Here is a 14339-nt window from a genome sequence, read left to right on the forward strand (position 1 = left end):
GGCCCGGGCCAGGCGGCGCTGGTGTGCGCCAGCGAGGTGGGCAGCTGGTCGTACTCGCAGCGCCACAGCCGCCAGCTGGGAGTCGGCGAGGCGGCGGGCAAGGCCGACCTCATGGTGTTCAGCCCCGGCTGCCCGCCCGCCGCCGCCGCCGGCAGTGCGGACAAGAAGACGGGAGGCGGCGGCGCCGGCCCGGATGGCAGCGCAATGGTGAGATGTCTTTATTCGCCTCTTTCCTTGCACGGCTCCCAGATTTTGTTTTCCCTGTTCCGGACCGGGAAACAAATAGAATTATCTGCTGATAAGTATTTTACAATGTCGTTTACTCTGGTTTGCTGTGTGCATTTTGTGTGATTGCAGACTTCGATATGCATAATCACTGTATGGTACCCAGAGTTTGCAGGTCTATTGTCCTGAATGAGATATTGAGTGATCACAGTACAAGAGATTGTTCAATGATCCTCTGGCTACTTATCAGTAATTTCACCATCATTTTGCAAGGAGCTTTATTTTGTGTGATGTAGATGCAGTGTCTTGGTAAGAATGCCTTGACCTGAATTTCAGAGCTGCATGCCAGCACAGGAGAAGGCCAGTTTGGGTACGGTGGCTATTTGCCAAGAGTAATGTGCTACAAGCTGCATGGATTGTTAAATTGGAAGCTTCTTTCTTATCTTCCTTCTCTCTTTTCTTCATTCTTGGAAATGGATCTTTTTTCCATGACAGTTATTTCTCAAATCTTGTCATAACAACGTACAAGGGTTTCAAGTCTTTTATTTCTTCCGGTACATCTGTTATGGCCATTTTGACTACCCCGAAAACATGCCTGATTAACTTAGTTGTATTCACTAATAGTTGCAAACACTCACCACACAATTATTACCTAAGATGTCTTCTTTTACCTGTTCTTTGGCTTCTACACTTATATATCAACGTTTCTGAATAAGGAAGTGTTCCCCTAAAGTATGAAAAAGTTACTTCTGTCTCCACATGCTTGTCATTATGCACTCATCCATAAAACTTTCAACACGTTTCCATAGGTGACATTAAGTATTATGAAATTCCAGTGATACTTAATTTTGAAGAAATTTTATTGTACAACAGACAGATCTTCCCATTTCCTGTTACTTTTTCCATAATGACCAGCACAGATTTTATACTTTTCCTAAATATTGACTGTTTCTGAGAGCCCGGAGTTGCAGTGCAAAACTTATTTTAAATCTCTGTACAATCCATTCTTGTGCTCTCCAGAAAGGTGACTCTATTAAAATTCCCATAAAACCCCCCAAAATCCTTAATTTGCAATATATTATCAGTTATTTCCAGTTACCTCCTAAGGGTCATTTGAAATGGTAAAAGATTGGTGTCCTAACATATTTGATGCCAGATCTTTACATTTGTTTTACATGTGTTACATTTGTTCAGTCAGTAGATTGTGACAGTTCTGATCCTGCCCTGTGGAGTTTTTTCTATTAGATTGTATTCCTGTTTCATTTTACTTCTCTAGTAATTTGGGCTTCATTTTATTCATCGGTGTAGTTTAAGGATGGCATCCCCACCTGTTGAAGAAATAGAAGTGTATTGGTAAAGTAACTTCCTTCCTTCCATCTTCTCTGTCTGCCTGCGTCCTTTAGTATTAATTGTTGTGCATAGGATTCATTAGTACATTCTGCATCCTTGCCTTACTCCCTTTGGGAAAAAGAACTCCAGCTGCAATTGATTAGAAATAATATTATTTGGGGTGGCAATATAATATTTTTGATTTGTATGAAAGTTGGATCCAGATAGCAGGGATCCAGTCCTATCAAATATTTCTACCCAACCCTATCAAAAGCTTTTTCATGCTTCTAATGGTGGGAGAATTTGAAGATTTCTATTGTTCTGTAAGGATTCTAGAGTGTGGCTTCCAAGCTGCTTTCCCTTCTTCATTCCAAAATGCTGGGATTATGTAGCTAGATGGCATATATTTCATTATGCCAAATAGTTGCTTTCTCTCTCTCATAGTTCCATTAATGGCCATTACAAAGCTGTAAGTAGGCTATTTTTCCTGTCTCAATTACAGCCTGCCTTTTAGCACCTTTGATATAGATTTCTAGGACCTGTTAATACAATTTTTTTTGCAATTACTTAAACTTAAGGTCAGGTGTGTTGTCTCTCCTTTGTGTACCTTCATCCATATTTTATAGAGGAGTAGTATTGAACACTATGGACAGATCTACATGAGACTTGCTCATGCACATTAGCCTAATTTAAAGAGCATTAGGGGAGCATGTCTACACATACATACCCTTAATGCATATTAAAAATGGCAAAATTAGGCTTATCACACCTAAATTTGATACCAGCAAATGCAGGTATCAAATTTAGGCATGATTAGTTAAACCACACTAACGTACATGCCAGTGTGACCCTGCACTAAATTTAGTGCCACGTCTGGCTAGCTAAAAGGGGCCAGCATGAGCCCAGCCCCAGGGGTTCTGGCTGGGCACCTCTCCTCCCCCAGGGCTAGACTGCTCTCTATATAGTTTGCCACTTGTAAGCTGATTTATTTTATTGGTCGGTAGGGAGGGTTGTGTAGGAGCAGTTTTTTGAAGGGGAAATAGGGAGGAATGCATGTCGGGGTGGTCAGGGTAATAGTTTTGTTTGTTTGTTTGTTTCAAGGAGGTACATGTTTTGAGAGTGGTATTGGGTGTGGGCAGGGGATAGGGAGTATGTGGGTGGTAGGGCAGGCAGGTTGGAGGTGGGAATGCAGGAGAAGGGGGTCAGCCAGGGCCTCGTGATCTTGGTGCCCTGGCTTGTGCTGGCGGGTACGTGGCTATCCTGGGGACTGGCTGAAGGGTTGGTTGGGGGGGAGGGGAGGGACACAGCAGGGCCAGCCCAGGACCATGGCCAGCAGCAGTGTGGGGCTCTGGGCTGGCAGGGGCTGGGCTGGAGCAGCGGGGCACTGGGCATTGCGGGCAGGGGTAGGGGAAACCTTAGTGTGGGGAGGCAGGGTGGGCATGGGGAGACCTGGCCTGTGCTTCCTATTGGGCATGCTGCTCCTAGTCAGGGAAGGAGCTGGCAAGGGTTCAGAGTTCCCAATGTGGCTGCAAAGTGCTGACAGCTGGGTTTGGCTTCAGTATGGCAGCCAAGTTCAAGCAGCCACGTGGCCAAAGACTGGAGCTCTCACCCCACCCCCCAGTGGCCCCAGGGGCACATGGCAGCACTGGAAGGACTTGGGACTAACTTCAGCTGTAGAAAGAACCATAGTGATATAGACATTTTGAAGCTTTGTTGTTGCTTTTGGGGACTCCTTGACTTTCTGCCATATGTATCCTGCTTCTTACCTATCTTGCTCTATTTATTCTGACACTTGTGTGTTCAGGTGTTTCCTATCTGAGTTTGGGCATAGCTTAATAATTATTATACTTTAATGAAAACAACAACCAAGTTGGTGTCAAAGGGAAAACAATGGCAAGACATAAAACACTAACAAAGAAATAATTGTGTAAAAACTGTTGGTATAGATAGGAAAAACACCTCTATATTTGCTTTGCTGTTGCAAGGCCATGAAGAGTTTTAAAAGTTTGGAATAGTAAAGTCATGTTTTGCAATCTTGGAATGCGGATTTGCCTGTAAAACATATGGTGTAGATGCCTGTAAGAAAATGTACTTCATTAAGACGGTAATAATGATGCTAAAATCTAGCTCCTAAGTGCAGCTTCACATGACGGTGATGATGAAGGGAGTAGAGATTAGAGGTGATGAATATAAAAAATTCCTGATTCAATTTGAATACTAATACAGCCAAAAATAACATTACATTTTCAGTGGTTCAGTGGACAGCCCAAAAAGTTGCTTCCGTCTTTCCTGGATTTGAACAGCAGTATTTGAGATGGGTTGTTTTCGTCAATTTTTGGGTCACTACAAATGTTTTTGAGAGCAGCCAGTTTCTTACGTACTCACAATGCACTAGCTTGTATGGAGGAAAAGGAGAGAAGGTGACTCACCTACAGAGGGGAGATGACATGTGGAAGGGGAAATAGCTGGAAGACAGAAGGAGAGCAGATACAGGCTATTGAATATGCCTCATTTTCAGAGCACTTGAAACTGGAGATGAAAACATGGGAGCCTGTGTTAAACTTATAAAGTATTCTAAAAAGTTAAAGTCTTGAAACCTGGATGGCATGCATCTCATAATTGAACACTAGTTGGCATTCCTCCTGTGAAAAATCAGGAAAACAGTACTATGGTAACTCACCGGGAATTCTCAAGATAAAGCCTTTAGAATTTCTAAAGGACTAAGTTATTTTGTAGAGGGTTCCACAGAGTGTTAGGAACTGAATATTGGCAAGTAATTACTTCTGTATTTGTTGCAGCTTTATTCATAGATTCATAGATCCATAGACTGTAAGGCTGGAAGGGATCTCAGAAGATCATCAGGCCTAGCCCCCTGCACCAGGCAGCAAAGACAGCTGAGGTCAGGTGACCTCAGCAAGGTGACTTTCCAGTCTCCTTTTGAACTTTTCCAGGGTCGGCAATTGCACCATATGTGGCGGGAGCTTATTACACAGTTTGCACACACTAACCGTGAAGAAGTTTTTGCTAATATTGAGCCTGAAATGGTCTTCCAAAAGTTTGTGGCCATTACTCCTGGTTTCCTGCAAGGGTACCCTGGTAAGCAGTTGTTCACCAGCCCTTGGTGTACTCCCTTGATGTAGTGGTTGTCTTGGACGGCCGGAGCCGACTCGAGATGATTCAGAAATCACTTAGTCGTTTGGGCGGGCTGGTGAATGGAGAGGCAGACACAGCTTATTGGTTGCAAAAACTTTACTTAGGCCGCTTGTAGCTGCGATGCAGGTGGTCCGGTCGCTTGAACAACTATGTGAGTTGCTCCAGCTGGCAAGGCTCAGGCCAGCTAATCCGTCCACAAATTAAGCCGGCAGGGAAAGCGTATGTCGAGGATTGTGCTCGGCGACGGGGAGAAGAATCGATAGGTGATCAGTCTATCGATCAGCTCAGCCACAAGTCAGATCTCTTTAGAGGCACTCTGCAGCGTGCTCAAAGTTCTCCGACTTGGGCGGAAGTCGCACGAAATTTTAAATGGCTAGCAAGCCAATTACTAGCCGCCACGTAGGAATAATTTAGAACTGGCCAATAGCGGGACACAAATTTGCATTCAAATGGCGGGAACTCTCTTGCACCGGGGTTTTTCTGTTGCAACAAAAACCCTTTGCTGTGCAAGAGGCTCTCATGTGGCGGGAAAATTCCATCGTGCCGAGGCACCAAAATCACTGGGTTGTGACAGTGGTAAGCTGCTACCAGATCCCCTCTCAGCCTTCTGTTTTTTAGGCTGAAGAGTCCCAGGTCCCTCAGTCTTTCCTTGTATGGCTGGCTATGCAAGTCTCTGATCATACGGGTGGCCCTTCTCTGGACTCTCTCAAGCTTTACCACATCCTTTTCAAAGTGCAGTGTCCAAAACTGGATGCAGTACTCCAGCTGCCATCTCACCAGTGCTCCTCAGTTTTAGTGGAGATGCACTGATTGAAGCATACCAAAGTATAATTTGCCCTGCTGGCTACAGTGTTGCACTGCCGGCTCACATTCATACTATGGTCTATTATTACCTCCAGGTCCCTTTCTTTAGTGGTGCTTGTCAGTTTGGCGCTGCCAAGCCTGTAGGTGTGCAGGGGATTGTTTGTCCCCAAGTTGAGCACTTTACATTTCCCAGTGTTTAACTGTATCTGGTTCCAGCTCACCCAACTTGCTAGCCTGTCTAGATCCACCTGTATCTGCAGGCTATCTTTAAGCATGACCATGCTTCTCCATAACTCGACGTCATCCATGAACTTGGCCAGTGAGCTCTTCACCCCCACATCCAAATCATTGATAAAGAGGTTGAAAAGTACTGGACCAAGGACTGAGCCCTGTGGGACACCACTGGCCACTTCTCGCCAGGATGACACAGATCCGAGTCATTAGGACTCTCTGGGTCCTATCCTGCACCCGGCTTCCTACCCACCTAACTGTCATGTAGTTAAGCCCATAATCCTCCAATTTTCTTGTGAGAACACCATGGGATACCAGATCAAAGGCTTTTTGAATGTCAAGGCATACAATGTCCACCTCCTCTCTCTTATCCAGGTGGCGAGTTACCAATCGTAAAAAGAGATGTGTTTGGTAAGACAAGATTTGCCCATGATGAAGGCATGCTGGCTGTTGTTCAGAATCCCACCTTCTGCAAGCCTCTTTAATGAATAGACTCCTTAATGAATTTGTCCAGGATTTTCCCTTGGATTGAAGTTAGGCTAATTGGCCTATAGTTGCCTAGGTCTTCCCTCTTCCCCTTCTTGAAGATGGGCACAACATTGGCCCTCTTCCAGTCTTCAGCAACCTCTCTGGAGTGCCACAAATTTTGGAAGAGTTTTGCCAGAGGCTCCACGATGACTTTGGCCAGCTCCTTCAGCACACTAATGGAGTTCACCCAGTCCTGCTGACTAATATATGTCTAATTTCTTTAATTGATCACATGCCAGTTGTACAGCAATAGTAGGAAGGCAGTCATTCGTACCCTGCTCATTCTGTTTAGATAATGTCCAGTGAATAATTCATTGAGGACACACTGAACAGTGTGGGCAAGAATTTTGAATAGTCTTCTTTCTTTGGCTGTCCCTTGCAGGCACTGACAATTGTCTTCCATGATTGTCTTATCTGTGTGTCCAAAGATGCGTGATGAGGACTATCTGGGATCAACAGCCTTTACTGCAGCTCAGATATGTGTATCTATGTGGGGTGGGTGGTGCTGGATTCTTGATTTGGTCCACAACACTGTTTCTGCAGCTCATGCTTTTCCATCTCCTGTTGTTGTCATGAGGTTTCAAAGTACTGAGATCCCTGCATCAGACTCTTCCTTCATTTGGTTTGGTCCTGGACTAGTCTCCCACGAGTTGACATTAATGTTGCTGTTTTTAAAGTTGTCCTTGAAGACATCCATATGAAATATATAATGGTACTCCAAAGCGATTGCCTTGCTGTCCATTAGGGGTGTGCAAAGTGGGCCATATTCGATTCAGATTGGGATTCGGCCCGATTTGGGGACAGTGATTCGATTAATTCATTCAGATCATTGTCCTGATTCAATTCGTCTGAATCCGAATCTGAAGATTCGATGCTGATTCAGAGAATCAGTGATTTGGCCATAGACACAACTTTATATTTTTTCTACATATCTCGAGGTACCAAGAATGCTGACATAGTATGGCAGATGAAGCTTCCCACAAGAGCATGGGGAGGGCCCCCTTTGTGCTCAGAAGCGGACCTGGAAGTGGACCGGAAGTACTTCCGATCCACTTGCAGGCCCACTGCTGAGTGTGTAGGGGACTCCCCCCGCACTTCCCCCCAGCTCAGCAATCGGCCACGGGGGGACACTGGGTGCCCCCCCAGAGCCAAAAGGCACCAGTTGCTGAGCTATGGGGTGGACGGGGGTCCCCGCGCACTCCGCAGCAGACCCAGAAGTGGCCTGGAATTGCTTCTGGTCCACTTCCAGGTCTGCCGCCGAGCACACTGGGGACCACCTCACGCTCCAGTGGGATGCTCCATCTGCCCCACGATCTCCACGTTCATGTGCTGCCTGGTACCTTGAGGTACCTATATTTCACATGCTTAGCAATAAATAACTTTTATAGTCAAACTGGTAGTAACTGGGTATATTTTTCCTTCTCTGCTTCTCTTTCCTTCTGTGCTCTGCAGCAACGCTTCTTTTACCTAAGCTAAAGATCCCTGTGAAGCCCAAAAATACTGTGGGGTCTGCTCATCAAGAGGCCAAAGATTGGGACGTGCTGAGTTTGAAACACATAAGGGGATCAGCTTGTACAGGCTGATTGACCCAGTTTGACTCAGACGTGCCCTTATGAACTGAATGCTGGCCCATGAGGGAGTCAGCTGGACACCCAGCTGGAGGCAGAGGGATTGTGTTTACCTGTGTGCTTGTGTCTGACTGCATTTTATTGTTGCTCTTATGAACTGATTCTTGGCATATGAGGGTGTCAGCCTGTCCATGCTGATCTGCCCGGCCAGGTCAGGCATGTCACGTTAATTTGTGTGTGTTTGTGTGTATGACTGATTTAGTGACTGGAGGAACCCTGTCCCATTGAGACTGAGTCCTGCAAGATAGCTCCACTGGGGGTGAGGGCTTGCAGAAGGGAGAGATACAGCTCCGTATAGAAACACAAGCAGCACATTGACAGAATCACCAAGACCCTAGAAACTATCCCTAATAAATGAGCACACCCCAAAGTAATGGGCAAATATGGTAACAGTTGGTCCTGGACTAGTCTCCCATGAGTTGACATCAATGTTGCTGTTTTTAAAGTTGTCCTTGAAGACATCCTTGTAGCACTTTCTCTGCCCCACTCTTGAGCATACACCTTGGCTGAGATGGGAGAATTTCCTCAGGAGTCTGGATTTGGATGTATGGATGGGTTGGCTGGCCCAATGAAGTTTATGTCTGAAGATCATTTTCTAAATCCTGATGGCTTTTGCTTGCAGGAGGGTGCTATTTTTGGTGCATCTGTCTTCCCTCTGGATTCAGAGAATCTTCCAAGGGCAGTGTTGATGGTACTTCTCAAATACTTTAAATGTTTCCTGTAAAGTGTCCATGTCTCAGCCCTGTACAGCAAGGTGGGAACATGATTGCTTGATAAACCATGAGCTTGGTTTCAGTTCTGATGTCATGATCTTTGAACACCCATTTCTTCAGGCACCCAAAGGCTGCGCTTGCATAGTTGAGTTGATGTTGGATTTCTTCATTCATGTCAGCCTTTTGTGAGTGATAGCTTCCAAGGTACGGGAAATACTCAACCTTCTCCAGAGTCCTGCCATGGATCTGGATTACCAGAGTTGGGGACTGTTCATTAGGAGCTTGCTGGAGAGGGACCTTAATCTTACGAGTGTTAAGCATCAGCTCCATATTCTTGTGTGCCTCAGTAAAGATGTCACTTATTGCCTGAAAGTCAGCTTCCAAGTGAACGCACACTACAGCGTTTTTAGCATACTGGAGCTCAGTTGTTGAGGTCAGGGTGGTCTCATTTTTTGCTCACAGTTGGCTGAGGTTAACTTACAATCCATTTAGTAGTTTATCTCCAGTCAAGCTGGAAGCTTGTTTATGGTTCGATATAGCATCATGGCAAGGAATATTGAGAAGAGTGTTGGACCAATGGTGCAGCCTTGCTTAACTCCCATTGTAACCTCAAAGGGATCTATGATAGATCAGTTACTGAGAACTTGACTTGCATACCGTCATGGAGCAGGCAGAGAATGGTGACACATTTTGGTGGGCATCCACAATTTACAAGGATCCTCGACAATATTTCTCAACCAACAGAGTTGAAATCTTTTGTGAGGTCAAAGAAGGCTACATAGAGAAGCTTATGTTGTTTTTGGCATTTCTCGTGCAGCTGGCAAGCTGTGAAGATCACGTCAGTTGTACCTCTTGAAGCTGTAACCCACACTGAGATTCCAGGGGGAGCTCTTCAGTAAATGAAGGAGACAGTTCAGGAGGATTCTCACAATTATCTTTCCTGTGATGGACAGCAAGCCTGTGCGAAGCTTTGGTCGCTGATTCAATTTAGCGGAGATTGAGCCCAATGCAGTGGCCAAATCTCCAAATCCAAAATGAATCAGGAGACCCATTAATCTCTCCAAACTGAATCGCAAGTCTCTGATTCAATCTGGAGAGATTTGGAGACATTCAATAATTTGGACATAGACACAGCTTTATATATTTTTTCTACATACCTCAAGGTATCAGGTGGCACGTGAACACTGTGATGGTGGGGTGGATGGAGCATCCCACTGGAGCATGAGGTGGTCCCCAGTGTGCTTGGTGGTGGGCCTGGAAGTGGATCGGAAGTACTTCTGGTCCACTTCCGGGTCCACTGCCAAGCACATAGGGGGCCCTCCCCATGCTCTTGTGGGAAGCTTCATCTGCCATACCATGTCAGCGTTCACAAGCCGTACCTGGTACCTCAAGTTATGTAGAAAAAAACATAAAGTTGTGTCTATGGTTGAATCGCTGATTCTCTGATTCAGCATCAGATCTTTAGATTTGGATTTGGATGAATCAAATCAGGACAGTGATCCGAATCAATGAATCGAATCACTGTTCCCCGACTCGGGCTGAATCCAGTCTGAATCGAATAGGGCCCACTTCGCACACCCGTAATGGATAGCAAGGCAATTGCTCTATAGTTTCCACAGTCAAACATGTCTCCTTTCTTGAAGATTGTCAGAATCATGGCATCCCAGAGATCCTCTGGGATTTCCTTATCATTCCAGATCCTTAAGATGATTTCATGAAGCTGTGATGTGAGCCCCTCTTCCCCAAGATTGAAGATTTCCCAAGGTATTCAATCCACTTCAGATGCTTTGTCATTCTTCAGCTCCTTGATGGGTTTTCTTACTTCATCACAGGTTGGAGAGATTCTGAGATCATCTCTGACTGGGTGTTGTGGGATGGAATTGAAAAGGACAGTCTTGACTGAGGTCTTCAAAATTGTTCCTTTCAACAAGCAGTGATGGCCTCTCTTTCCTTGATTAGGTCTCATCCATCCTTAGGTTTCAAGGGTGTGTGAAGTGGGCCATATTTGATTCCGATTGGGATTCAGCCCAATTTGGGGGACAGTAATTCAATTCGGAGCATGGGGAGGCACTGGTAGAAGAGGGCTTGCTTGGTTGGGTCCTTGAGTCTTTCCATTTTGACCTTCTATCAGCATTCCTTCTCCTGTAGCTGTCATTTGGGAGCCAGTTTGAGTGGTGTAAAAGAGCAGATGAGTGGGTGATCAGTCCAGCCATCACCAGCTTCTAGCATAGTTTGTGTGATGTGGACATCTTAGTAATAGCAGGCACGGATGATGACATGATGTCGATCAGGTGCCAATGCTTATATTATGGGTGTTGCCATGATGTCTTACGCCTGTTTTTCTGGTTGAACAGAGTGTTGATGAAAATGAGTCCATGTTCTGTGCATTTGCTCAAGAGGAGGATGCCACTGGAGTTGACCTCTCCTGCTCCTTGCATGCTGATGGTTCCATTCCAGAGGTTAGAGTCTCTTCTGACTCTGGCATTGAAATCGCTGAGAAGAAGAAGCCTGTCTCCCTCCAGAATATCAGAAAGGACTTGATTAAGGTTGACATAGAATTCCTCCTTGGTTTCATGGATGACATCAATAGTCAAGGCATACACACTGAAGACAGTGGCATGTTGTCTCTCCACCAGTTGAAGCAGAGAGGTCCTCATTAAGTCTGATAGGGAAATAACTGAGTTGATTTATGAGTTCATTCTTAATGGCAAAACCAACTCCATAAAATTGTTGTTCTTCTCCTTGTTTACCCTTCCAGAAGAAGGTATAACTGCCTTCATCTTTGATGAGCTGCTTGTCTCCTGCTTTCCAAGTCTCACGCAGTGCAGCTCTATAGATGTTATGTCACCTGAATTCTCAGGCCACGATTGCATTGTGATCCTCTAGGAATTCACTGTTAGGATTGTCCAGGAGGGTACTTATGTTCCAGCTCCTGAAAATTAAGGTGTATCTTCACTGGTATTTTCGACTTCAGTAAAGGTGATCCCAGTGGATGTGGTTATCCAGTCAGGAGGAAATACATATACGGTATTAGACAGGTATGTTTAGGGCACTTTTTCTACCCCCTCCATGTGTGGGGTGAGCAGAGTGAATCCCAAAGAGGGCTGCTCAGTCGCAGTGATAACTGCCGCACCACACTCCTGTCTCATCCGAGTGCTAGACAATCTTCTTGTATTTCTGCTTTCATGCCAGTTCACAAGTAGGAGCTTCCAGACCTCACAGTCCTACCCCAGCACCATTTGCTTTTCACCAAAGCACTTGGGGAATGTGCTTGCAAAGCTGTCTTCAGGATGATGCCTGTGTGTGACTTCTTTTATCATGGAGAAGCTGCTGCACATCAACTTCAAGGTGGCTCTTGACAGAACAGGACCTTGCTGTCCAATGGCAAGGAGATCAAGATAACTAGGGGTCTTTTTCCAGTGCAGCCTTCATCTGCCTTCACAGCTATTGAGATTCAAACATCTACTTCCACCACTGCCACTGAGGACTTGTAGGTCCATGGCTGGCATCTGGGCTGGCTTATTACAGTGATGACCTGGACTGATCATGTCATAGCCCTGTCCCAGGATATATGTGGCCTTTCAGGAGGGAAAGTATTGTGATCTGCTGTCCTTACCTCATCCTGGTGGTGCTCCCACTGTTTGGTCTGGAACTACCTATTCATCACTTACCCCTTCTAATTTTACAGCTACCCTTTTTGGCACTGGATTTAAGACCCAGATACCTTGTTCCAGGTGGACCCAAACCCTCAGACCGACCATGACATTACATTCACTTTTACTGTCTGGATCCTTTTTCTTGAATATAGTCATCCATCACCAATCCAAACACTGATAGTTTCCGATGAGGAATTATGTACTTAAGTATTATATACTTCTTAAAGGATAAAGCTTGTGTGCAAGGGACAAAAATCCTTAAAGAAGAAGGTGACAGTGCAAAATACGTTGAAGTGCTTAGTCAGACTATGCCTAACCTAAGTGCCTTTTTGTCTCCACTTCTAGTTAAGGGCCTGATATGATGCCCACTGCAGATCATGGAGATTTTTCCCACTTTCTTCTGTTGCTGTTGGATCAGAGCTAGGCTGAACACTTCTGCAACAGCTCTTTAAGAGATCCAGATCTCATTTTTTCCTTGAACCTCCCAATTCAAAACTAAGAAGTCTGAGGGGTCTTTTTTTTTACAAACAACCTCACTTTTGAAAAACAGATTCTAACTCCCCTTTATCTTATACCTATGGTAAAACCCCGTGTACTATTTCCCTCACTCCTCCAGCAAGACCGACCTGTATTGTATAAGCAATTGTTACAAAAAACATCAAGCACGTCAGTGAGTTTTCAGAGGGAAACTGAAGCATTCTCTTTTCTTTGCTTAAGGAGAAGGAGTACGCGTTTGTTGGAAATGGGAGAGTCTGTCGGGCGCAGAAAACTATGTGTAAGTGCCGGTGTCGCGGGACAGCATGGAAGGTAGAAGAGATGAGAAGGATCGATGTTGAGGACCCCCTGTCAATGTCAGAGGCTTCACAAAACAGTTGTAGTCCTTCAAATGGCCGCGGTTTGGCGAAAGATTACTTTTAACGATGTTCTCCGTCGCCACCATTGCTCCAAAAATAACATCTTCTCATCAGCTTTCATTTTATTTCCGCGGTATCTCAGTCCCATCAGACACACCATTAAAATCGACCTGATTATTACCACAGAAAGTGTTCTTGACCCAAATTCTACGCTTCTGGCATGACACGCGGGAAGATGGGGTCATCCTTGCCGCTTTCTAGAAGTATGGCAAGGAAAGGGAAGGCTCCTACTATGGTTCAACTCGGGCCCTGGCTTCCTGCTCACTGTAGCCCCTGTAGGGACCCTGGCTTCTTTCTCAGGGGAACGGACCTGGTGTGGTCCTCTTCTCCCTGCCCCCTCCCTCACGGACAGGAAACCTTTGTTGTTTAGAGATCTCAGCACGTCCTTCCCCGATGCCACCTCAGCACTTAGCAGCACGGCACTCCTGCTCCCCTCGCGCCCCACAAGTAGACAAACCGGGGATCCCGGAAGAAGGCTGCTTAGGAAATGGAGGGTCAGCTCTACACTCGGCGGAAAAATGCCCACAGCCTTTCCTGTTTCTTTGAAACAGACCTCTATAGATGGAAAGGGATAAGCTGATGTTTCCCACTGGCAGAGGTGTACGGGTGAGAAGAGAGTGCACAAACAAGAAAGCGTTAATCAATATATTAGCTATTAAAATATGACTAGATTCTACACACTAGGAACCCGTTAATAATTTTTCAATATAAAAGAACACAGTAGTCTGAATCGAGATCGACAGGACAGAAACCTAGAAAAACCAAATACTCTTTTCTGCTTGTTTGAACTAGTGACCATGGAATACAACCCGATCGTACGCCAAACTTGCAACAGTTTTACTGTCGGTGGGTTTTATTTCAATCCATCGCAGAGCGGGCAGGATAACCACGCGGGATTAGGTTTCCGGCCCGATGCATTCAGCTTGGGCAGAACTGCATCGCCTGGCAAGAGCTAAAACACGTGAGATTTGTATGTTTCTTCGTTACCCGGAATTGCAAAGGTCCACTCCAGGCAGCAAGAACGGAAACAAGCACCTGAAGCTGGAAGCGGCAGGCGGAAAGCGGGTTTCCCGGAGCTGAGTCTTTCCACCGCCCAGGGAAACGGAATAGAGGAGACTTCTCGGGGAGGAATGAGAAGCGATGTGAATGGGATGTTCC

General features: G+C 45.6%; 1 protein-coding gene across 1 annotated transcript in view; it reads left to right on the forward strand.

Annotated features, from left to right (window-relative positions):
* Positions 1-10837, forward strand: part of LOC106722890 (protocadherin alpha-9-like) — a 27025-nt gene extending 16188 nt beyond the window's left edge. The window contains exons 6-7 of the mRNA XM_014525571.1: positions 13-207; positions 10760-10837. Of these exons, the coding sequence (XP_014381057.1) occupies positions 13-207; positions 10760-10837 (273 nt within the window). The remainder of the gene's footprint in view (positions 1-12; positions 208-10759) is intronic.
* The last annotated feature ends 3502 nt before the right edge of the window (positions 10838-14339 follow it).

Source organism: Alligator sinensis, unplaced genomic scaffold (genome assembly GCF_000455745.1).
Source record: "Alligator sinensis unplaced genomic scaffold, ASM45574v1 scaffold1205_1, whole genome shotgun sequence".
Classification (NCBI taxonomy): Eukaryota; Metazoa; Chordata; order Crocodylia; family Alligatoridae; genus Alligator; species Alligator sinensis.